The 24,447-nt window shown below is 53.3% G+C and overlaps 2 protein-coding genes across 6 annotated transcripts in view; one reads left to right on the top strand and one right to left on the bottom strand.

Annotated features, from left to right (window-relative positions):
• The window catches only part of AAAS (aladin WD repeat nucleoporin), a 29,825-nt gene extending 15,953 nt beyond the window's left edge, over positions 1-13,872 (top strand). For all 4 annotated transcript variants that reach the window (XM_034792500.1, XM_034792499.1, XM_034792501.1 and 1 more), the window contains 10 exons: positions 915-1,058; positions 1,390-1,510; positions 3,676-3,800; positions 4,480-4,540; positions 5,552-5,642; positions 6,413-6,506; positions 7,210-7,277; positions 9,411-9,492; positions 11,227-11,311; positions 11,968-13,872. In XM_034792500.1, the coding sequence (XP_034648391.1) occupies positions 915-1,058; positions 1,390-1,510; positions 3,676-3,800; positions 4,480-4,540; positions 5,552-5,642; positions 6,413-6,506; positions 7,210-7,277; positions 9,411-9,492; positions 11,227-11,311; positions 11,968-12,114 (1,018 nt within the window). In that variant the 3' untranslated portion in view covers positions 12,115-13,872. The remainder of the gene's footprint in view (positions 1-914; positions 1,059-1,389; positions 1,511-3,675; positions 3,801-4,479; positions 4,541-5,551; positions 5,643-6,412; positions 6,507-7,209; positions 7,278-9,410; positions 9,493-11,226; positions 11,312-11,967) is intronic.
• A 6,993-nt stretch (positions 13,873-20,865) lies between these two features.
• LOC117889188 (leucine-rich repeat-containing protein 3-like) lies at positions 20,866-24,305 on the bottom strand. 2 transcript variants are annotated; one of them, XM_034793071.1, is made up of 3 exons: positions 24,150-24,302; positions 23,096-23,242; positions 20,866-22,583 (listed from the first exon to the last, which is right to left on the bottom strand). In XM_034793071.1, exon 3 carries the CDS (start codon positions 22,503-22,505, stop codon positions 21,738-21,740), a length of 768 nt encoding a protein of 255 aa, XP_034648962.1. In that variant the 5' UTR covers positions 22,506-22,583; positions 23,096-23,242; positions 24,150-24,302; the 3' UTR covers positions 20,866-21,737. The 2 variants fall into 2 exon arrangements, with proteins under 2 accessions (XP_034648962.1, XP_034648963.1); XM_034793072.1 differs by lacking the exon at positions 23,096-23,242 and having other exon boundaries at positions 24,150-24,305.
• Positions 24,306-24,447: the final 142 nt, after the last annotated feature.

The following is a 24,447-nucleotide window of genomic DNA, read 5'->3' as shown; positions in this document are numbered from 1 at the left end:
GCTGCCATCTCTCTGTCCTCTTGAGCCTCTGAACGTTGCAGCTCTGCCACCCTCGGCTGTGATCTTGTCAGGTTCCCCCAGGCTTAGCAGTGTCAGGGCCTGGTCATTACTTCAGGGGACTCCTCCAAAGAAAACCCAACACCTTGCTGGAAGTGGGATTGGCGATTCAGTACACCCGCGCTACACTCAGTCAGTCGTGACCTGGCGTGGTGCTAGGGGGCGCTGTCTTTCAGATTAGGTATAAAACTGAACTCCTGGGGGATCTGTGAATTGGCCACAGGTAGTTAGAACTTTTCTCAAGTATCAATGTGTTCTGGTCAAATTCGGCCGTGTCCCGCCTGCTTTAAATCCCCCTGGTATTCTTTACCTCCTGCACTGAGCTGGTGTGCAGTGCTATGATACAGCTGCTGCGTTCTTCCCACCCAGAGGGGGGCCATGTTCCAGTGGCATGTGTACGGGCCCTGGGATCATTTCTTTCTCTTTGGTTATACCCATTACCGCAATGCCTGAGTGCCTCATAGTCTACAACGTGTTTACCTTCAGAATCCTTCTGTGAGGCAGGGCAGTGCTATTATACCTAGTGACGGAGGCACCGAGACCAAGTGTCTTGCCCAAGATCCCACAGGAAGTCTATGTCAGAACAGGGAATCGAACCTATGTCTCTAGAGTCCAGGTTGGTGCCCTAACCCCTAGGCAATCCTTCCTCTCCATTTAGGACAAAAGGTGCTAAAGAAATAGAAGATTGTGTTAGGTCTCATAGAACTATGCTGTATGCACATCCCGGGCATCAACCCAGGCAGAGTATCTGGAGCTGATGACTAAGCAGAGGCAGATACCAGAGGTGCCGGTTACCTTGCTGCTGCTGTGAATGCTGCCTTTGTCTCCCATGTCACACCCCCTCTCCTCTCTTGCAGCGCAACAGTCCCCATCCTGAAACACCGCTTGCAGAGGAATGTGGCCTCGATGGCGTGGAAGCCACTGTGTGCATCCATCCTCGCCGTGGCATGCCAGAGCTGTGTCTTGCTTTGGCACTTGGATCCTACTTCCCTTTCCACCAGGTAACCAGCCACCTGGAGACATGGCCGTGCCCCTGTGGTCTCTTCCCATGTTGCCAGCATCTCTCTGCCGGCAAAGAGGCTGCCTCTAAAGCCTGGGCCAGAATCCCATGTGTCTAGTAGTTCTAGTACACCCATCACCTGGGCGAGCAGAGCAGCATGCTGTCATTAAGAGCCCAGTTCAACGGTGTTTGGATCAAAGCCACCTACCCATCAACAAGCCACTTGACACAGACAGATGTGGCTACATGTCCCCTAGAAATTAGCAGCCTCCCTGTAACATGTCAGAGCAGTTTGGTCCCTACTAGCAAGGTGTCTCTCTCTTCTCTTCCAGGCCTTCCTCTGGCTGCGCCCAGGTGCTTGCCTACCCCGGTCACAGTCCCGTCACCAGCCTGGCATGGGCCCCCAGTGGAGAGATGCTGCTCTCGGCCTCGCCTGTTGATACTGCCATGCTTGTGAGTAAGGAGGGTCCTCCTACGTTTCTCTCTGCCTGTGTCCTCCTGTAGTGCGGGGAATGGCTGGGGTGTCTCTACCACTCAGTGCTGGATGGAACACCAAGACCCGCTGAACTCTCAATCACATGCCCTAGGAGATGAGTGTGACTGTTTCAATGGAACAGAGGGTCCTGTTGCTTTTTACAGATTCAGACTAACACGGCTACCTCTCTGATACTGTTTCAATGGGTTTCCACTAGTAACTATCACTAATAACTGTGTGTCTAGTTCAGGGGTGGCCAATCTGTGGCTCCGGAGCCGCATGCGGCTCTTCAGTAGTTAATATGCGGCTCCTTGCATAGGTGCTGACTCTGGACCTGGAGCTACAGGTGCCAACTTTCCACTGCTCAACCCCAGGCCTTGCTCCCACTCTGCCCCTTCCCGCCCCCTCCCCTGAGCCTGCTGCGCCCTTGTTCCTCCCCCCTCCATCGCAGAGCCTCCTGTACACTGCAAAACAGCTGATCGCAGCAGGCAGGAGGCACGGGGAAGGAGGGGGAGGTGCTGATTGGCAGGGCTGCCAGCGGGCAGGAGGTGCTGGGGTGGGGGCTGCTGACGTATTACTGTGGCTCTTTGGCAATGTACATTGGTAAATTCTGGCTCCTTCTCAGGCTCAGGTTGGCCACCCCTGCTGTAGTTGGTCATCCCCAAGATTTGAACCTGCGATGTCTGGATCTAAAAGCATGGGTTTCTACTGCCTGGCCTACAAATCCAACTCCGCTAAGTAAGAGGCAGTAGTGGGCTCACATCCCTGCGGCCCAGCCACTAGAGAGGGACAAGGATCTATATAGATACTAACGTAGGTCACGTTAGCATTAGTCCCTAGACCAGTGGTGCTCAAGGTAGCTTCATACTGCTGGTGTGCTGCAGAGGACTGGAAGGAACCTCCTGGGTCTTCAAGTCCAATCTCCTGCCATCACAGGCAACCCTTTGCCAGAGGGCCGTTGAAAGCCTGCTGGCGACGTCGCTGCCTTTTAGTTTCCAGCTGCCAAACTCTATTAAAACAGCTAAAAATACATTAAATTGGGTCCTGATCTTACTCTTCCATGTAGTTGCCCCAAGAATGCTGTGTGATGGAGAACGGGAGGGAAGGGGGCCTCTGCACTCACGCCTGGCCCAGAGGTGCCCGGGAGACAATCTCCGTATTAAGATTGAGAATCTGAGCTCCCCCGCTCTAGACTGGCCTCGGTTTATAGAGACCCTGAGATGAAGTCCAAGATTGCACAGATGGTGATAGTGTCGCTGCAGGCCTGGGTTCGATTCCACCCAGCTCAGTTTTGCAGCAGTCGGCCACCTCTATTCAGAAACCTCGCACTGCAGCAGCAGGGAGCTGCAGGTCAGGAACGAGGGGCAGTGGCAGTGCTGCTGCGAGGCATGGGGGGCAGGGAACCTGACGGGAATAGCAAGGACGGTGGGTCAGGGTTAAGGGCCGTTGGCAGCACTTTGTGTGGGAGGTGCTTGAATAGCAAAGGGGCTATGGGTCAGGATTGAGGTGCGTTGGGCAAAGAGTGTGTGTCTGGCTCAAGCTAGCCCTGTCTGTGAGTAATATCTGGACACCCTGATAGAATTTTAGGGCCAAAACCTCCTGGCCTGGGGGCAGCCTGTCTGCTGCTGTGAAGAAGCCCCAGGTTCAATTTCTAGATTCTGCGGCTTGCTTCCTGGGCCAGCAGGACCTGAGTGGTTTGGAGGCAGCGTGTTTGAGCTTAGGGATGGGGCGAGCTGTGTGCCTGTGATCTTGTGCCACCAAAGTTCATTCCTGATGCTCAAATCCACTGTGTGCGATTCACAACTCCCAGAGAGGTTGTAGAGAGCTGCAGAGTGGGAATTGGTCTCTGACATGACCAAAGGGACTAAAATACTGCTCTGACTGGGGGAAAACCATTCCCTCCTTGATGTGCTGCAAGGCTGAGGCCTCTACTGACACTGTGACAGCTTAATATTGAAAAGCGTGGCTGGTGCCTGTCATGCTCTTCCTGGCATAGCAAGAACCTGCCTGGAAGATAGTGAGCAGAGGTGCACAGATCCTTTCCAACTCCCAGCTGTTTATGGGTTGGAGGGAGACAGACTTGTTTTTCCAGTATGTTAACCTCATCTTTCCCCCCCACACACACACTTCTCTCCTTCTCTAGGTGTGGGATGTGTCCACGGAAAACTGTGTCCCGCTGCAGTGGTTTGGAGGGGGTGGAGTCACTTACCTTGCTTGGTCACCCGATGGCAGCAAGGTGCTAGCAGCCACACCCTCAGCAGTGTTCAGGTGAGGATGAGGAGTGCTGGGACCTGTGAGAGCATGATCTAGTGGTTAGAGCATGGGACTGGGAGTCAGGAGTCATGGGTTCTGTTCCCACCTTTGGACTGGGGCAAGTCACCTTCTGTGTCTGCACCTTGATCTGTAAAATGGAGAGGACCCATCTTAGAGGGGGTTGTCAGTCTTCATCTGTAAAGTCCCTTGAGATGTGGGGGTGAAAGATAACTGAGAAGTTCTTCACTCTTCTGCTGCAGGCAGGTGGTATCTGGGTGACAGCATCTCCAAGCCCTCCATCACTGCAGGTTTTCTGGCTTCAGAGTCCCATGGCTTTGCTGTATCTCTCTGTCCCTCCCCTCCTCCCCAACCAGTAACATCTCCCCCCCGCCTAGCTCCTGCCATCCAAGGGGCTCCAAAATGTTCTAACTTTAGCAAAGCCTCACACTCCTCAAGGAAGCCGCTGTTCTGTGGCTTAGTTCGAGGCATTATCCAGGAGTTTGCACACCCCAAACGTCGGTGAAGACCATGTTGTCTGCCTGCTGATGGCAGTTGTTTGGTCTCTCTCAGAGAAGCAGAACTGGATTAACCCTTGTCTCTCAATGATCTTGGTCTAACACAAGAATTGAAATGGAGATGCTGGAAATACAGTGAGTCTGCGCTTTCATTCACCCCGACCTATGGTCTCTTCCAGGGTTTGGGAAGCTCAAATGTGGACGTGCGAGAGATGGCCCACCATCAAGGGGCGCTGCCAGGTATGTGGGGTGGAGGGTTGTTCCTGATTCCGCGCTAGTGAAGGGGAAAGCACCGAGTAGATTGCTCTTGTGAAGATTAAAGGACAAACAGCTGAACTGTGAGGTCCTTCCCCCCTCACTGCCCTGCTACGTACCAGGTACACAGGAGCAGATGCAGTGAGTCGCCCTGCCTTGATCATCACCCTCTTGCGGGGTGAGATTAGCTCTCTGCTTTGTTCTCCAGATGGGCTGGGCCCTTCCTGATGCAAAACTGGGAATTTGATCCAAAGTGGGGTAGTGTTTTGTTTTTGGTGTGGACTCCCATCCTCTAGGGTAAGAACAGATAAGACCCATCAACCTCCAGCCCCTGCTGTCACAGGCAACCCCTTGCCAGAGGTCTGTGGAGAGTCTGCTGGGGACGCGGCTGCCTCTCCTTGTTTCCAGCTGTCAAGCTCCATTAAGTCAGCTAAAAATGCATTCACAGAGAAAACCTTGAGCTGGATCACAACAGCATAAGACCAGGGCTTCATCCCCAGCACCCCAGACTTTACCTCTATCACATGATGGAGTCGTCCCTTGTTCCTGCGTGGGGTGGAGAGACTTTTCCTTCCATCAGGGTCAAACGAAGGCCTCGATCTGCGCTCATTAAATACCCCAATTCTGATCCAAAGCACCCTGAGATATCAGCCCCAGGGTCCTGGCTGAATTCCACTCTCCCTACCTAAACTCCCCCGGCAGTGCGAGTTGGCTGCTGGATTCTCCTTCCCTCCCTGTCCTAAACTGCTGGGTTACAGCAGAGCTGTTTAGCAGCTGCTGAGTTAGCTACAGAGGTGGCTGCGTTACAGTGGTGGGCAAATGATGCCATATGGGTTGAGCACTTTAAAAGCTGAGTTAGCCACGTGACTTCCATGACCGCTAAGGGGAAGCTGAGTGGTTAGCTCCCTGGTTAGTTCTGAGGATAAAAGGTGCCCTGTTGTTGTTGCAAGTCATTCTCGTGGTCTGGTTTTAAACGCGCGTCTTTCCTTCCCACAGACAGGGTGCTGGAGCCCGGATGGCAGCCGCTTGCTCTTTACGGTCCTGGGGGAGTCGGTCATTTACTCCTTGTCCTTCTCGGAGTACAGTGGTGAGTATGTTAAACTTTCCAAGAGGAGATAGCCGATTCCACCAAACTGTCTGATTCCTATAGCCACGCTGGCCTCCCGGACGCTTTCCAGCCAGAGCTTTGCCTTCCTCCTGTGTGCTCTTGTTAATTTCCTGCTGGTCTGGTGAGCCCACCCCAGGTGCTGACTATGAAACACACCAACCAAAGCCAGTGTTTGGGCTCATCTTTCATTCTATTTCCTCTCCCCCTCCTTAATCCAGCCCATTGTGCCATAACATCCTGTAGTGCTACGTGTCCGAGGCACACTCTAGTGGGGGGACAGAACTCTTTGTGAATTTCACGATGCTTGTAGCTCTGAGTTACTGGTCATTAGCCCAGTGGGGGGGAGATTTTCAGAAGTACAAAGGGGAGTTAAGTGTCCAACTGCTATGGACTTTCAATGGGAATTGGGCACCTAATTCCTCTCTGAAACTGTGAAAATCTCCCCTTTGTAGTCTAAACCACAATGCAGCTGCTTCTGGGGTGGGGCAAGGATTCTTTGCATCTGTTGCTGTGCACTGTTGAAGTGGCTTAGGCCAGGAAACAGAGAAGAATCCTGCATCCAAGCCGAAGTGCAGGGGCAATTTAGGGAGGCAGAACGGAACAACCCGTCATGGGATTTGGTCAGGACATGGGGGCCAACACAGCAGCCACAAGCGGATTCCACGGATCCACGTTGTTCCACATGACTCGGCAACTTTAGCTACTAGCTGAGTGGCAGAATTCACCTGTCTTGGTCTCTTCCATTCTAGGTGAGATGCAAGGCCAAGTAGGAGGATCAAAAACGGCTTCTATTGTGGCAGACCTGTCTGAGACCACCTTCGAGACGCTGTATGGGGAGGAGAGGTGAGAGCAGGGCAGCTGGCCCTGCTACAGGGCTGCGGTGGGCAGAGCGAGTGGGGGGACGGTGCCGCAGATTCAGGCCCTGAATGGAAGATGCAGGTGCCGATGCCTTAAAATAGCCCCTGTGTATGTTACTGGAGATACACCCCACACTCAGATCTGTGTGTGGGGTGTATGGGGCAACACTCAGTGCTTGCACGACATGTTTCTCTCCCAATCTCTTTTGTAGGTGATTTTCAACGGTAGATCGATATTGCCCAGAGCCTGGTGTAAAACAGGCAGGCCCTTTTCTCTCTCTTCCCAGGTTCTTATCTCTGCACCCGTGATCTCAGTCACGGCCTGCAGCAATCCTAGGTGACTGCAATTCTGGGTAATCCCTGAGGTGGGAGAACTAGGTATAGGTTGCATGTAGCAGACTAACAAAGCTGATGTGTGTCACTTGTGACTTCATCCGAAGGGGTCCCAAGCCAAGGCCAAGGGTGGAAGACTGGGGTGTATCCCAGTTATGCTTCTCTGTCCCCATAGAACAGAAATTCTGTGATGCAAAAGGCAGCTTGGAACAGAGCTCGCTTGGAAGGAAACGGTGTGTGTGGGGCATGGGCTTCTTCCAAGCCCATCTAGCGAGCGAGGTTCCTGGCAGGGTTCCTGGCAGCTGAGCCTAGCTCACATTGACGCTGCTGTCTAATGCCCAGTGCGTTGGTTTCAGGATCGGAGGGGAAGTGCACTCCATGGTCTGGGACCCCAGCGGCGAGAGGCTTGCGGCTCTCATCAGAGGTAAAACCTTAAGCCCTTCAACCCCCTTGCCCCCAAATGGGATTTTCCTAAGCGACCTTGGCTTGTGTAACTTGGTTCCCCCACCCCATGTGAGGTTAACCAGGGAGTGGGAGCTGCATCATGCAGAAGGGGAAGGGATAGCTCAGTGGTTTGAGCATTGGCCTGCTAAACCCAGGGTTGTGAGTTCAATTCTTGAGGGGGCCATTTAGGGATCTGGGGCAAAAATCTGTCTGGGGCTTGGTCCTGCTTTGAGCAGGGGGTTGGACTAGAAGACCTCCTGAGGTCCCTTCCAACCCTGATCTTCCATGATTCCAAGGGAGGTGCAGCTAGCTCCAGCTGAGAGAAGTGGGTGGTCTCCTCTCACTCCAGAGCTGATCCTCACCTGAATAGCCTCTTCCCCCATCTGCGTTAAACGGCTGCTCCTGCCCCCCAAATCCTCTACTCGCAGGCCAGGAATAGGGTGGGCTTCACCCTGCCACTGGGTCTCAGCCTTCATCTGCATGAGCTGCCTCCTTCAGATGAGTCTGTAAACTCTCTGGAGCAGGGACCTGCGTGTTCATACAACGCCCAGACGGGGCCGCGGTTCTGATCTGCTATACCGGTAACCAGGGAATGCTCTGTTGCTGCCATTAGACCTACAACCTAGAGGCCATTTCCAACCCACTGAACCATCCAGTCCCCTGAGCTCATGCAGAGAAGTCCTGTGTGCTGCGTGGAAAGCTCAGTCCAAGAGAAGAGGAGTAGCTGCAAAACCAGGGCCGGTCAGGATGCATGGTACAGTGACAAGCCATGACTGGCGCCCTGTGCTATGCCACCCCCCCAGCTGGCCCAGGAGTGAGAGCAGGTGTGTCCTGCATGCATCCAAGCATATAAAATTGCATGCTTGAGACTTAAAATAATCTGCATTTTACAGCAGCAAGCGGGAGGCTGCTGGGATTCTCTTCAAAGGCTGGTTATAAATGAGCCACCTTTGTTATTCAGAGAGCAGGAACCCAATGGGATAGCTCTGTACCAACCCCCTCAGAGAGCTCGTGCAACTCCAAAGGGGGCTGTCAGGAATGTGGACAAACTGTGATGTCATTCCTGCCCAGGGCCTGGCCGGGGAGTTTACCCGCACCTTGGCCTGAGGGCACTTTTCATCCCTTCGAATGCCCCTTTATACCACTTGAGCAGTGTCAAGTGGCCTTAGTCATGAGAATCTGCCATCTTCTGTCTTAAAAACGCTTCTTTCCTTTATTGCCCTGTGAAAGACCCCACAAATGACAGGGAAATTGTCTGTCCAAGGGAAGCTGCCTCCCCCAGCGTGCTGTGTAAAGTCACTGATAAACTAGGAGGAACACGCATATTCCCCCCCCCCCCCCCCCCTCCCCTGTGGGGGTCTTAGGGTGGGATTTTCAAAAGTGGAGCAAGAGGATGGTGCAGTGGTTAGCGCCCCAGCCTGGACTGAGGGAACCCAGGTTCAATTCCCTGCTCTGTGGACTCCCTTGGGGAACCTAGCGTGTCGTGATTTCCCCTCTGTCCAGTGGGGATAACGTCTCGTGGCAGGGAGCGAGGATAAATAGGTAAAGACTGTATCTGAGCACCCCCACAATGGTAAAGAGGGCCAGATAAGTACTGTAGATTCCCCCCCCTTACCATAGCATCTGAGCACCCCACAATTTTTACTGTATTTACCCTCACAACACCCCTGTGAAGAAGGGCATGGCTATTATTCCCATCTTATGGGCAGGGAACTGAGGCACAGAGACCAAGTGACTTGGCCGAGGTCACCCAGGAAGCTTGTGGCAGAGCAGGGCTTGAACCTGGGTCTCCCAAGTCCTAGGCTAGAATCACTCTTGGCTTTCTCTGATTCAGCACCTAACACAGGGTACAAGACCCACTGGCTTTTGATCACTTAAGTGCGGTTGAAAACCCCGCCCTAGGCATTGCTTGTCCAAGTCACTGGTCAATAACGTTCTGACGAAAGTGAAGCTCTCTGGCTCTGATCCAGTGCAGAGAAGGGGGATCTGATTCTTAATGAAGAATCACCCCAGATTCCTGCTGGGACCTGCTGACAAATAGCGATTTCCTGGGCACCGCTTGTGTCTGAAAAATAGCCAACGTCTTGTTCACTTGCTTTTTTCCTCTTTGCAGGGAATCCCGAAACCCCTGAAAGCAGGACGATCGTTGCTGTGTTTCGTACCCGCAACAGCCCCGTGTTCGAACTCCTGCCATGGTGTGTACTGGTGGCTTAAGGAGTAGCTCTCAATGCCATAGGATTAAAGGCAGCAGAGGGACCGTTCTGATCAGTTAGTCTGACCTCCTGCAGAACACAAGCCAGAGAATTTCACCCAGTAACTCCTGCGTCAAGCCCAGAGCTTCTGTTGGCGGGAGGTCATGTCCTTTAGAAAGATGCATCCAAGCTTGGCGTGATACTGAAGAGGGTGCTGGGTTCTTGGTGCCATTCCCTCTGAATGGGCACTGAGCTACCACCCAGAGGTGGTCCTAGGGTGGACTGTGTCGCCACAGGGTGCTGTCTTTCAAGTGAGTCATAAAACAGGGATCCTGACTGGCTGGTCCTTAAAGATCCATGATGCTGGGGTGAGATCAGGGAGTGGCCTCTGGTGTCCTGGTCGAATTCGAGCTTGTGTAATTCCATTCTGCCTCGTGGTGCTGAGTACCCTCCTTTGGCACTAATCACTGAGGACACATTGCAGGATCAAGCCCTAAATTTCCCCTCATTGGATGTTGCATTCTCTGGTTCCTGCCCTAAACTCTAAGGGAAATGTTAGCGTGCTGTGTTGTGCCCCAGAAGTGACTGCATCTCCGATGGAGCAATCCCTGCCATCCTGGTCCTTTTTCCTGCTGGCAGGGTGGCTTCCACCAAGTTCCTATTTTAAAATCAAAACAAAAAACCCTCCTTGCAAGGCAGGAAATAAGAGTAACAACCCCCTCTCCACAACACCAATCCATACAGCCCATACAGAAGGCTAATGGCATTTTGGGCTGTGTAAGTAGGGGCATTGCCAGCAGATCGAGGGACGTGATCATTCCCCTCTGTTCGACATTGGTGAGGCCTCATCTGGAGTACTGTGTCCAGTTTTGGGCCCCCACACTACAAGAAGGATGTGGAAAAATTGGAAAGAGTCTAGCGGAGGGCAACAAAAATAATTAGGGGGCTGGAGCACATGACTTATGAGGGGAGGCTGAGGGAACTGGGATTGTTTAGTCTGCAGAAGAGAAGAATGAGGGGGGATTTGATAGCTGCTTTCAACGACCTGAAAGGGGGTTCCAAAAAGGATGGATCTAGACTGTTCTCAGTGGTACCAGATGACAGAACAAGGAGTAATGGTCTCAAGTTGCAGTGGGGGAGGTTTAGGTTGGATATTAGGAAAAACTTTTTCACTAGGAGGGTGGTGAAGCACTGGAGTGGGTTACCTAGGGAGGTGGTGGAATCTCCTTCCTTGGAGGTTTTTAAGGTCAGGCTTGACAAAGCCCTGGCTGGGATGATTTAGTTGGGAATTGGTCCTGCTTTGAGCAGGGGGTTGGACTAGATGACCTCCTGAGGTCCCTTCCAACCCTGATATTCTAGGATTAAGGCCCCAGAACACCATGACACGTGTGAAAGATCCACACCTGCACACAAGACCATCAAATCCCCAGATTCTGTCCGTGTCACATCAACGTTAAAGATCCTGTAGCACTGTACAAGGGTCGGGGTAAGGGGATTTACCTAAGGCCCAAATGTCCCTACTCCTTCTCTGTTTGCTCTCCACCCCAGAGGTGGCTGCACCTTGCTGGTGTGGTATGAATAGTTTGACGCGCTCTGGTGGCAGTGTAACCATGCCTCCCGCAGCGTGAAGGGGTGGGGAAGGGATCCCAGGTCCTGTTGCTCGCAACCCGTCACTGGAGGAGTGAGGAGATCAATTGGCCACGAAGTCACTGTGTCCTCTCTCTCTCTCTTCCCTAGTGGCTTCCTGCAGGGGGAGCCAGGGGCTGAGCCGCAGCTGATCGCTTTCCATCCCTGCTTTAAGAAAGGGGCCCTCTTGACTGTGGTGAGTGCAGCCTTGTTTTTCGGGATCTCCTGGGGGGGGGGGTCCCAGCTGAGACACTCTGAAGCTGGAGGCTTTCTGAACAGTCATCCTCCCCCCAGCCACCCACCCTCACAGGCCCTCCACGACGGAGGAGCGGGAAAGATCTCCCCGAACCACACAGCTTCAGCGGAGGTGGGACGGCTCTGCGGCTGCTAGGAATGGGGCTTGAGGGTGCCGTTACCCTAACCCTGGATCTGTTAGCATTGAAACGGGGGGGGAGGCATCATTACCAGCCCCCATGAGGGCCTCAGGGGCCTCGAGATCTGCTGGCACTGAGAATGGGAGGTGCTGGTATCCTGACACAGCCCCATACGCTGGGTGTCCCTAGGCCTCGAACTGTCAGAAGCTGGGACTGGCCGACGGGATATATCCCTCAAATCGCCCCGTTCTGTTCGTTCCCTCGGAAGCGCCTGGCACTGGCTACTGTCGGAAGACAGGACGCTGGGCTAGATGGACCTGTGGTCTGACCCAGTCTGGCCGTTCTTAACTCGGGTTCTGTTGGCATTGGGACGTGGGTCTAATTTGCAGCAGAACAGGGATCTAGTTGGCTGGGATTTGGGGTGTGTTGCACAAGCCCTGTGCTCATGTTTCTCTCTCTCTCTCCCCCACCCCCTCAGTGCTGGTCTACAGGGCGGATCAGCCACGTCCCGTTTTTCTTTGTGAGCGGCCAGTTCCCCTGCTTCAGCCCCAGCCACAGTCCTGTTGTGGCCCTGAGCAGCAGCAGCGCCAGCGTGCGGGAGCAGCCCTTGTTTTCGGAGCTGTGAAGAGCGGAGCGGGGGACCCTTGGGCTGGGCTCCATTTGAACCCTGCTGGGCCTTTCCTTATTATGCTGCTTGTGCTGTTCTGCTGGGTAACCACGGTGCTCACTCCCTCTAATGGTTACTCCGCCCTACCACATCCACTGGGATCATGCTGGGCACTGATGGATTTTATAATTTGTCAAGAGAGCCCTGAGTCTGGACGGGGAGCAGTTTTGTTTGCTGTATAAGGAGCCAGCCCAGGGCGCGAGGCCCTGCTTTGTAAAGCCGCTTGGTGCTGTCCAGATTAAAGATCCCACTTCCATTCTGGCTCCCGTTCTCTTGCACCTCCCAGTGTGACCTGAATGGCACTCGCTCTGCATCCACAGCAGCTCAAGGGCTGCACTTTGGTGTTTGCGCTGGGGTGGCTCAGAGCCCCAGAGCCATGTGACCCCAGGAGATGCTCCGGGCAGGTTTTGAAAGAACTCGCTTCCATGTGCCTTTCGTCTGCAGCCACCTGGCCTTAGTACTGCACTTGGTCACAAATGGGGCAAGTGTTTACAGCTTCTGTCTGTTGTGCTTTGTGGATGCAGGCATGCGGTGACCACTGGGAAAGGGCCTGCTTGGAGCTAGGGGGCCTGTTCCTATTAGGCACTGCTGGAGGGCTTTACAAACAAGGGACACCTCTGCACCAGATCAGTATTCTCCCATTCCCTATTGGGCTAAACGAAGCATAGAGTGTGGCTCTCCAGCCCCCTCTAGTGTCTGGATTACATAGGGGTTTCTGTCACAGCCTGAGCACACTTGGGTCTTTCTGTACAGCCAGTGAACGCTCCTGGTTTGGGATCTAAAAGATCCTGGGTTAAATCCCTCACACTGACAATTCTCCCACAGGTGTCATGTTACTTAGAGGTGGGCCAGTGTTGGTGTGGATTGGGGTCATGACGTGGGTGTGGAACCTACGAGTCCTGCCCTGTGACATTACTTCCTTTCTGTATGTTGGATTTGAATGCCCTGTTCCTGTTAATGGGAACTAGGTGTACAAATCTGCTAGGCAGCTCTGAAAAATCTCGGTCCATCTTACATAAAAGTAACAGAGCTTTTTCCATGAGATCAGAGAGAATTCTCAGCCCCCAAGCCAGAGTCTTGCATGTCCAGGGCTAGTTCATAGGGGGTGGTAGGGAGAGGTGGTGTGTAGGGATAATTCTGAAATTGAAAGAATTAAAGTTTGGTTAAGAAAATGACACATTTGCTTTAAAGTTCGTGGCTAGCAGGGAGAAGGCCGCACTCAGGAAGTAGAAGAAGGCTGTGAGAATGATGAGTATTACTTGTAGTGTGGGAAGGATGTGTGGTTCCAAAAGTAACTAATGAAATAAAGAGCTGCAGTAAGGAGACAAAAACTGTCTTAAAAGAAACCAGCACAAACCTTCCCACGGTTCTGCTGGTAAACGAGGAGGGGAGCAGAGATAACAAGGGAAGACCTTGGAGGGAGGAAAGTCCCAAGGATAAACTGCTTCAAACTCTGTTTTTGCTAAAGCTAGTAAATTAGCTGAAGGGTATAAAGAGAGCCATGATCTGAAGGTTCTTTGTCAGACCCAACCTGATCACGCTGAAGCACACCAGGGTGAGATGGTTTTCCCTAGGTCTGGCCCATTTGTAAGTATACTGATCACATGCTGCTGAATACTTTGTTACTGTATTGAGTGTAGGGATTGCTTGTTTTTCGACTGTTAGGCATGTTTAGAGCCATTGTATAAAATACCATTTGGCCTTTGGAATTAATAAAGGAATTTATGGTTGAATTACTGTCTCATGGCCTCCTGTACTAATTTCAAATATTAATCATTCCAATATGGTGGTTCATTTATTTCTATTGCTGTGGTGCCTCGGAGCCTCAGTCAGAGACTAACACCCCACTGTGCAAGGCGCTGTACTAACAGAACAAAAAGACAGTCCCTGCCCCAAAGAGCTTCCAGTGATGCAGGGGAAATTGGCTAGGAACAAAAGTGAAAGTGACTGGAGTTTTAATTTGAGTAGAGAGCAAGGCAAAAAGTTGTGACCAAGAGTCGTAAAGCATGAAAAACCTTTAATGGCCCCATTACTGTCATCTGAGCACCTCACAATCTTTGACTTTATCCTCATGCAGCCCTGGAGGCAAGGCAGTGCTGTTATCCCCACTGTATGGGCAAGGAACAGATCGGCTAAGGGACTCAGGCATGCCGGCACCTTGCCATCCAGTGGAATTCATTGCACTGTATTAGCTACCCAGGCATGATGAGAGTTAGGCATGGCAGAGAAACCACCTAGGCTAGCCAATAGGGAGAGAGAGAGAGAGAGAATCTCCCCATCTTTTTTGTTGAGCCTGTTCCATTTTGTATAAATAATTAGTCACTACCAGGACTTGAAGCTGGGTCTTCTGCATCCCAGGTGAGCTCCCGACCCAGCAGGCTGTTGGGTGCTCTGGGGGACTTCCTTAAACTCTCCTGTTTGAAGCTGCTCCACTTTGTATAAATAGTTCAACAGTCCTCGACGCAGGTTCAGGTCTCCGCTGCTCCTTCATGCCAAGGCAAATGCCCTAAACATCAAACTATAGAGTTACTCTCGCTTGCTGTGTGGCCCAATGAATATTTAATACAAAGTGGAACGGCTTCAACATGGGAGCTTCCCCATCCCAGGATACCCCAGGGCACAACCCTACCAGTTGGAAGACCTGGGTTCTAGTCCTTGCTTCAAATTGTGGTGATTTGAATACAGGCCTCTGACCTCTCAGCTGAGTGCCCTAACCTCTGGGAGGTCCCACCCCAAGCTATCTTTTGTGGGGGTTAGGCATGTGTATCGCTGGCAGCCCAGATGCCAGCTCATGGCGAGGTAACCATGTCTCAGGAACATTGACAAACACATCGCTGGACTCAGGCTGGCTTACCTGTGGGTTAGTGTTGTTAAAACAGGTATTAAAGTTCCAAGCGTTTAGACTTTATTGAATGCTTGTGAGTGGCTGCCTGCATTAATCTCATTTACAACATCTGTGTCCCATATTGTAAAGTAATGTTCAAGCATTCGTATTGTGAGCCTCTGTGACAGTGTAAATCACTGGACGAGAGAGACATGAACTCATGCAGTGGTTTTCAACATTTTTTCATTTGTGGACCCCTAAAAAATGTCTAATGGAGGTGTGGACCCCTTTGGAAATCTATAGACCACAGGTTGAAAACTGCTGAACTAGCGTAAAGTGCTGGTCTCTAACAGAAGCTGTTACCTCCTGACCAACAGGGAAGGCCCGTCAACCCCAGACAGACTATTGTGGAACATTAAAGAGGACAAAAGACTTTGTTGTTCTGCTCTTCCCTTCAGTGAAGATGAGTCATGCAAGTGGATTCCTCCCATCAGCTGAGTTCACAACTCGAGTACAGGGGTTTTAGTTCCCTCCTCCCATAACGAGAAGGAAGTGCATCTCGATGCTGCTTGGGCTCTGGGGGGCAAAGTTTTCTAGGCATAGGGAAGAGATCCCCAGTGCTTGGCCTGGGTTAGCCTTAAAGGACATCTCGAGCTTGCTGATTATAGAAATGTCTATTAATTTTTGAAACTTAAGATTGTAACTCATTTGTGTGGGCATGTTCACCTGCTTGAACCTTTTAAATAACTCTCGTTTCTTTTTCCTATATAATAAATCAATAATAAAAGTTTACCAAAGGACTGGCTACAAGCATTGGCTTTGGTGTCTAAAGTGCAATTGAGCTGGGATAAGTGACTTGCATCTGAAGAAGTGAGGTTCTTACCCACGAAAGCTTATGCTCCCAATACTTCTGTTAGTCTTAAAGGTGCCACAGGACCCTCTGTTGCTTTTTACAGCTTCAGACTAACACAGCTACCCCTCTGATACTTGAGCTGGGATAAGTGACTGGTCTTTTGGGCCTGGGAGTAACCTGAATATTACTGTGATTCTTGGTGTAAGGGACCAACTATCACAAAGGCCAGCTCACTTGGATGCGAGACAGACTGGGATACCCAAGGGGGCTCTGTAACTCCATGTTAAGGCTGTTATAGTGCCTTAGATATTGACACTTAATAGCTGGGTGTTGAACCCTAAGTCTAGAGCTCATAGCTATTTTGGGGGTTGTGCCCTGGTTTGTAACAGTCTGCCCTTAGGTTGTTCTTGAGGTCATCAGAATGAGGTGGAAGACCTGAGTTCAAGGTCTTGCTTCAAATTGTGGTGCATGGAGATTTGAAAACAGGTCTCTGACCTCCCAGCTGAGAGTCCTGACCTCTGGGCTTTTGGGTGTAATGGTACATGTAGGTAGGTCCCACACCAAGCTATTGTTTGTGAGGGCTAGGCATGCACTAAGAATGCCTGCCCCCATCACGAGGAGCTAGACCAGGGGCCACCTAGTTTGAGAATCCTGCTATGGCTTGGGATGTTGAGCTATTCAGTGCCATGGGGATTTAGGCAGCTTTGCAAATGCTCACCAGTGGAAACTTAGGCACCTAGGGGATTTAGGTGCCTATATCATTAGATGGCAGCAGGCGCTCAGTGGCCCCTAAGTCCCTTTGTGAATCTAGGCTAGTTCCTCAAGACGCCTATGTGAGCTGCCCAAGGTCAGGCAGGAAGGCTGCGATGGTGCAGAGAATTGCACACAGGCTCTTATCCCAGGTTAGTGACCTAGTCTCCAGATCATTCATTCTCAGTCTAAAATGTGGGGCTGGGGGCGGGGTATTTGTCTTAATTTGCTCATGCTTATAACTTAAAGTCAAATTAAAAAAATAAATATGAAACTTGGACTAACATGCACAAAGCCTGATCTAATAAAATAAGGCAAACACACTTAGGACATAACAGGAAACTTTTAACAGAAGGAACAATTAACCTGCAGAACTCACTGCCACAAGCTAATAGGGAGCAAAGTGTTTAGTGGGTGTTAATAAAAGATTAGCCACTTATGGGACCAGCACTATCCCCTGTTCCATTTGATTATAAAAGCCACACACCAAATAATCTCACCATGGTGGGAGCTGAAGTCATGAGGTCCCCCCCACACCTCTGGGGGGTGGGGGTGGGGTAGGAATATTCCCCAAGTGCTATTATTGGATAATAGTTCATTAAGGGATGGGCTGATACTGTGCCACTCTGAACGGTGGGACACCAGACCAGTTCAGACCATTGGTAGTGTTAGGACTAATAGATGTATTGGAGCATAAGCTTTGGTCGGACATTCATCTGACGAAGTGGGTATTCACCCACGAACGCTCATGCTCCAATATGTTTGTTAGTCTATAAGGTGCCACAGGACTCTTTGTCGCTTTTTAGAGATGAAAGGGCTGGTTATAAATAACCTGGTGAGAGGCTGGAGCTTTGCAAACCCAACCTCCGCCCCAGATGGAAATGAGCACTTTGAGCATTAAACAGGCCCACTACAAACGATCGAATTTTCTGACTTGAAAGGCCAGCTCAGTGCAAATGACTGTGGTGAGGTTTCCGGGCAGCAAGGACGTGCAAAACTGAGGGGCTGTAATTGATCGTGGTCCGGAGCCTTGTCCAGGACGCTCCAAGCAGAACATTTGACCACAACAGAAGGATCTGTGCTAATAGTAGCTATCTCCATGGAGATGCCTTCTCTGGCCAGTCATACCTAGCAGCTCCCTCGTGCTGGCAGGAAAATGCATGGGGACCAGAAGCAGCGCTTCCCACATCTGGGCAAGCCAGGAAGCAGCAGGGAGAGGATCTGGGACGCACCTGTGGGAGTGAAGGTGTTCAGTTGTGGAGTCCTACAGGCCTGCACTGAGCCGGTCTCCCCCAGGATGTCCCTCCCTTCAGGCCAGGCTGGTGGGCCCCACGCTGGGACTCTGTCAATGGTTTCCTCCCCAGAAATGAGCAATGCTGCGGGCGTGACACACAGGGGCCTTTGAGGACACCAGGAAACTGGGGGGTTAATTTTTTAAAAACAAAACCAGAGGAAGCCTAAATCAGCATCCAACGTGAGTCAGGAAAGATGCCATTTGGTTCAGCCGTAATCGCCTTAAACCCTCGCCGGGCAGGAGAAATTAAAAAGAAAACCAAGTGCCTAAATCTCAGCTGAGCTACAAAGCCCGGGGCCCCGCCCCCTGCTGGCTCTTCTTGTACCAAGAGGCAGAGGGTATGAAATACCAGCATCCCAGCCAAGTGCCGTTCCCCCTCCAGTTTCTCCTCCCCTAACTTGTCCCATAGTGTGGCTGTGAGCTGTTAAAACAGCGGCCCTGTTCCTCCCCAGGGCTGGCTGCATTTCAGGCCAAGTGGGGAGCAAGGTGTGTACTTGCAAAGGAATTGACGGTTATTTGGGATGAAAGGCGCTATTGGCAGGCAAACTCGTTGTTCTTCTCCTGCTCTCACCTGCTGAGGAGAAGCAGAGTGTGCACGCGGGTGGCTGAGAACGACTGGCTGGAAAGTGGTGGGGGGGGGAGGGCAGATGGGCCTGACGCACCCCTGAAAAGCAGGGATTAGAGGAGAGGGATTTATGGTGGTTTCATTGTTAATCCCGCAGATTAAGCTTTTATGTCCCTGCCAAACCCCCCGCTGCTGTGGGGAGAGGGGGCCCTTGCAGAGAACGGGCCCAGCCTTGGGAAAACTGCCCCCAACACCCACCTTTCACACTCCTCTCAGCCCCCCAAATACAGCTCCTGACCACTGTCTCTCCACCTAGACAGCCTGACTCCTGCTCCCTCCATTCCCATCCACTCTGCCTCCTCCCACCCCATGACTCTCTCCTCACACCCCCCCCCCGACATGTCCCAGGCCCCTCCCACAACCCCCAGGCCCACTCCGGCCTCTATCCCCCAACCTTTCCGCCCCCCCCCCCCCCCCCCCCCCGTCCCTTTGCCCCCCCCCCCCCCCCCCCCCCCCGCCACATTAACTCCCAGCCCATCCAACCGTCAATTCCTGCCCCCTGCCACATACCCCCCCTGGCCCCGGCCACCCTTCATAGTGGAGATGGGTCACCAGAGGAGAGGCTGGGCCTGGTTCTGACCGGCAGCACCTCGCTGCCCCATGAAATTACCCAGCCCCTCGGGCCAGGCCGACAGAAAAGGGGCCCCGCTGACACTCCAGGACTTCCTAGTTCCTCTCCCACCAATTCCTCAGCAGGCTGACCCAGCGGCTCAGGCAGGAGCTGGTTTTTTAAGGCCTGGTGCCCCTGCTATTTTAACCTGGGTTAGCTAAGCCAAGTTTGTAGAGTCATCGATTCCAAAGCCAGAAGGGACGACTGTGATCATCCAGTCTCACCGCCTGGATAACACAGGCCAGAGAACTTACCCCAAATAATTCCTTCTGACCTAGAGCAGATGTGCTGAGAAAACATCCCAGCTCGATTTCAAAATGATCAGTGATGCAGAATCTCACCATGACTCTCGGTAAAGTGTTGCAATGGTTAATTACCCTCCCTGTTAGACCAATTCAGACTGGAATAAAGTGCAAGCGTTTAACTACCACTTCCAGCTATTGGATCTTGTTACAGCTTTAAGAACAAACCTCCTTTGCAATGCGGACATGTCCTAGATCAGTAACACAAACCTCCCCATCCTAACCCACCTCGTTAGACCAGTACAAATAGTGTGTGTAGAGCAGGCCTTAAACTGAGCTCGCTTATTTCCCTTCGCGTATGGTAGAAGTGCATGTATTTCAATATAACTGCATCCCCACTACAGGGGCTAGACCGCTTTCTCTAGAGGGATAGAATTAAAGCGCTACAATTTGTGTGTGTAGACCAGGCTTAAATCAGGATTTAGGAAGCCTAATTGTGTTATTAAGATGCATCATAGCTACTCTACAGCAAAGGAGAGGGACTGGCTTATGAGTGTCTATAAACCTAAACTGACACAGGAATTCATGGCTCATACCCTGCCCCCGGAGTAAGGGAAGGGGGCTCGGATTATCAGCCAACCTGGCCAGAGTGCAGTCAAACAGAAACCCCGTGACTAACTAGGCAACAGTGAGCTGGAACTCAACTGCCTCGCCTGGGCAGGAGTCAATGTGGCCCTAACAGGGGATCTGGAGCTGTGGCCCGCCTGGGGTCTCACTTCTCTAGGTTTAGCTGGAGGTGGCCGACTGGCTGGCTTCTTTTTCTTCTGAGGCACCGGTGAGTGAGATCGGTGCCTGCTCTCCGCTGGGCCTCGGGAGGTGCCGTGCCGGTACCGAGCGTCCCGGCACGAGTCCTTTCTCGGCACCGAACAAGGATGTGTTAGGAGCCGGGTCCCCATAGCCCGGGTCCGAATGGGGGCATAGAGCTGCATGAGGATCACCTTAAGCTGCTGCTCCCTTTCTTTAAGAGTCCTAGGGCGGAACTCGCAGCCGATCTCACAGCGATCCTTTTGGTGGCCCTCCCCTAGGCATTGTAAACACGAAGAGCGTGGATCACTCTTTGGCATGCGCTTCATGCAGACCACAGTTTTTAAACCTTGGGGACCGCGGCATACCACGGCTCCGGGGAGTCGAAACCGGGGGAACCCTCAACAACTCTAATCACTAACTAAAACTACTAAGATAACCTATATACAAAGAACTGTTGAACACCCTTGCTAAGCAAGGGCTACGGGAAGTTCCAGCCTACCGTCACTGGCGGTAAGAAGGAGCAGAGGGGGTGATGGGTCGGCAGGACTCTATATTGAGCGCCATGAAGGCGTGACTCCAGGGGGCGCCCAGACCAACCTGACAGACGCTGCTATGGGAAAAATCTTCCGGTCACCGTGCACGTCCGCGCACACACACCGGATTGGAATTGACATGAACAAGCACTCGAAGAAGAACGCTGAGTTTGGAGACCAGCTCTTTATTTGGTTTGAGTTTTAAAAACCAGCTACAATTCAGCAGGTAGAACACAGCTGTCTATGCTAGTAACTCGCAGCAGCCTTCCCAGCCCCACAGGGTCACTGCGTGCCGCTAACTAGCTGGTTATGAAACTGATCGGTGGTGGCCCAGTTCAGAACGAGTGAGAAGGACAGTGATGCACAGAGGAGGTCAAGCCAAAAATAAGATGTTTAGTTAAGTCAATGGGAGCTGCTGGGTGCTGAGCACTTTTGAAAATCAGGACATTTACTTCGGTGCCTAAATAAAGGGTTTTGCCGTCTAAAATTAACCCCCTAGTTTTGAATATCTCCATCCCCCAGGCAGGTGCTTCTAGACCTTCATCAGGTTATTTCTTCACCTCTTGAACAATAAGCTAAATAAATTGAGCTCCATCAGCCTCTTGCTCTGAGGTAGGTTTTCCAGAACTTGAATCATTCTTGCAGCTCTTGTCTGAATCATCATTTTTTCCATCCTCCTCTTTGAAGAGTGGATGCCAGGATTGGACACTCTTGGTCCAGCATCGCTGTTGTGCTTCAGATTCATGTCCTACTTTATTCTGGAATAACTTCCCCATGTAGACAAGCCCTAAGGTACAGATGGGGAAACTGAGGCACACATATGCTAAGTGACTTGCCCAAAGTATCACAGGAAGTCTGTGGCAGAGTAAGAAACAGAACCCAGGTCTCTCCTGGCCCAGGCACCACCAGGCCAACCTTCCTCTCTAACCTTTCCAGCATACTCTGTATGGATTTGGTGCCGTGCCGATTTCTCAGCCATCGTGGTTCAAAGTCCAAACCTTCCCCTTTTAAATACAGCTCCCGCCCACTGCAAAGAGTCTGGGTCAGAGGATGGTACTGAGCGTGTCTTCCTCCATCTCCTCCTCTTCTTCCTCCTCCTCCTCTGGACTGGGCTGCTTGATGGGCAGGGACTTGAGATACTCCAGGTGCCTGCGGGTTTCGGCCTGGTTCCGCTGAACGTAGTAGACCACGTAGGCGATGAGCACCGTAAACCAGCAGAACATGGTGACCAGCATGGCCACGTCCGTGGTCCTCTGCTGGACACTGCAGAAGTCGATGCCGGTGTTGAGCAGGAGGGCAAAGGGCTGGCCGACGTACTCCTCCCGGGCCGCGCTGGAGCACACCACGTCCTCCAGCGTCTCGGCCTCCAGGGGCAGGGCCTCCAGCAGCTCCTGCAGGGAGCAGCCGCAGTGCCACGGGTTGCCGTAGAGGCGCATCTTGGCCCGCAGGGTGGAGGCGGCCTCGGTGGGGCCCAGCTGCTGGAGCCGGTTATTGGAGAGGTCCAGCAGCTGCAAACGGCTGCCCAGCTCCCCGAAGGCGGCTGGGGAGATGTTCTCGATCAGGTTGTCCGAGAGGTAGAGTTCTTGCAGCTGGCGCAGCTCCCGCAAGGTGCCGTCTGGGAGGCCGGTGATCTCGTTGGCGTCCAGGTAGAGCACGCGGGTGTCGCGGGGGATGCCCTGGGGGATCTCCCTCAGCTGCCCGTGGGTGCATCTCACTACCCTGCTCTCCAGCGGGCAGCGGCAGCCCTCAGGACACGCCAGGCCCCCACACTGGCAGAGAACGACGACGAGGAGCCAGGGCAGTGCTGGCATTTCTGCATAGCTCCCCCTGCCTCACCAGGACACTCACAGCAGGGAAAGAATCCCTGGGTCGCGGGCTGGCCACCCCGTCTGGAAAGCAAGAGACAAACCCCAGGATGTAAAGAGCACTGGGAGGCGGGGCAGTGGGGGTGGAAAGATGCTGGCAAGTGTGGGTGTGTGTAGGGATGGGGGTAGGCCACTGTCAGGGCAGGCTGCAGAACAAGAGGGGCCGTAGGATTAGTGGTTAGAGCAGGGAGCTAAAAGTCAGGACTCCTGGGTTCTAGCCCTAAAGCTGGGAGGGGAGTGTGGTCTAGTGGGTTAGATAGAGCAGGGGGGCTGGGAGTCAGGACTCCTGGGTTCTAACCCAGCTTTGGGAAAGAGGTGGGGTCTAGTGGTTAGAGCAGGGTGGAATTCAGAGTCAGGACTCCTGGGTTCTATCCCTACAGCTGGTAGGGAAGTGGGTCTAGTGGGTTAGACGAGTGGTTTTCAAACTGCAGATTGCAACCCAGTAGTGGGTCACGGCAGCACTGGTAAGCACCGCCGACCGGGCCGTTAAAAGTCCAGTCGGCGGTGCTGTCCGGCTAAGGCAGGCTAGTCCCTACCTGTTCCGACACTGCGCTGCGCCGGAAGTGGCCAACAGGAGGTCTGGCTTCTAGGTGGGGGGCCACGGAGCTCCATGCGCTGCCCCCACCCCAAGCACCGACTCCGCACCAGTTCCCGGCCAATGGAAGCTGGGTGGGGGGCGGTGCCTGCGGGCGAGAGCATAGGAACCAGAGGGGGGACATGCCACTGCTTCTGGGAGCTGCCTGAGGTAAGCACCCTCCGGAGCCTACACCCCTCACCCCCTCCTGTGTCCCAAACTTCGGTCAGAGCCCTGTCCTGCACCTCATCCCCGGCCCCAGCCCAGAGCCCTGCACCCCAGCCCTGAGGCCCCCCCCGCCCCAACCCCAGCTCCGTTGGGTCACAGGCCAATTTTCTTTAACTGAGTCATCAGAAAAAAAGTTTGAAAACCACTGGGTTAGATAGAGCAGGGGGCTGGGAGTCAGGATTTCTGGGTTCTATCCCCATCTCTGGGAAGGGGGGGTGTCTAGTGCAGTGGTCTCCAAAGTGGGGTGCACAAGAGGCTCCTTGGGGGTGCGCAGCAGAAAGAGCGCTTTTTTTGTCTTTTTGCTTCGGCGCGGCAGGGGGTGCCTGCTCAAAAAAGTTTGGAGCCCATTGGTCTAGTGGTTAGAGCAGAGACTGGGAGGGACCCACTCCACTGGGGATAACAACAAAGGAAGCAATTCAAACAAAAATACCTGTGCCGCTGCGGCTGCCCCCCAGCGCTAGCCGAGTGCATGTGTGCAGCAGGTGCCTGAAGAACTAAACCCCACCAGCACCCTAGGGTGCTAACCCCTCTTCCCTCCCTGCCCCCCACCCCTTGCCCCTGAGCTCCTGGCTGCCCCACCCAAGCCAGCAGAGCTCCACACACCCCCTTGCTAATCACTGGCTGGAGGGCTGGGGCGGGGGGCTCAGGAGCTGCTGTGCCCGGCGCTGCACGAACCCGGCTTTGTCCTCCCGGGGCGCCCCCCGCGCTCCGTTCCGGAGCCCTGGGGCCGCGCATCCCCGGGCTCGCCATCACCGCCCCCCCGCCGGGCCCCCGGTAAATGCACCCACCTGGGGGGAGGAGGCGGCCCCGCAGCTGTCCCGGGCTCCTCGTTCCGGCTCTGGGCCGGCCCCAGCCCCGGGCATCCGCCTGCCCGCTCCGGCAAACTTCCCCGGGGGGACCGGCCGCTACCTGCGGGCAGAGCCCGCCCCGCCAGCGTGCGTCAGAGCTGCGGCCCCCCGCCCCCCACAGAGCCCGGTCCCCTCCCCTTCCTCCAGCCTCCCTCCCCTGCCCCCCCCCGAGCCCGGACCCCTCCCCTTCCCTTCCTCCAGCCCCCCACCCCCACAGAGCCCGGTCCCCTCCCCTGCC

The sequence above is a fragment of the Trachemys scripta genome, chromosome 16 (assembly GCF_013100865.1).
Source record: "Trachemys scripta elegans isolate TJP31775 chromosome 16, CAS_Tse_1.0, whole genome shotgun sequence".
Taxonomy (NCBI): domain Eukaryota; kingdom Metazoa; phylum Chordata; order Testudines; family Emydidae; genus Trachemys; species Trachemys scripta.
This window is presented reverse-complemented; position numbering and strand designations above follow the sequence as displayed.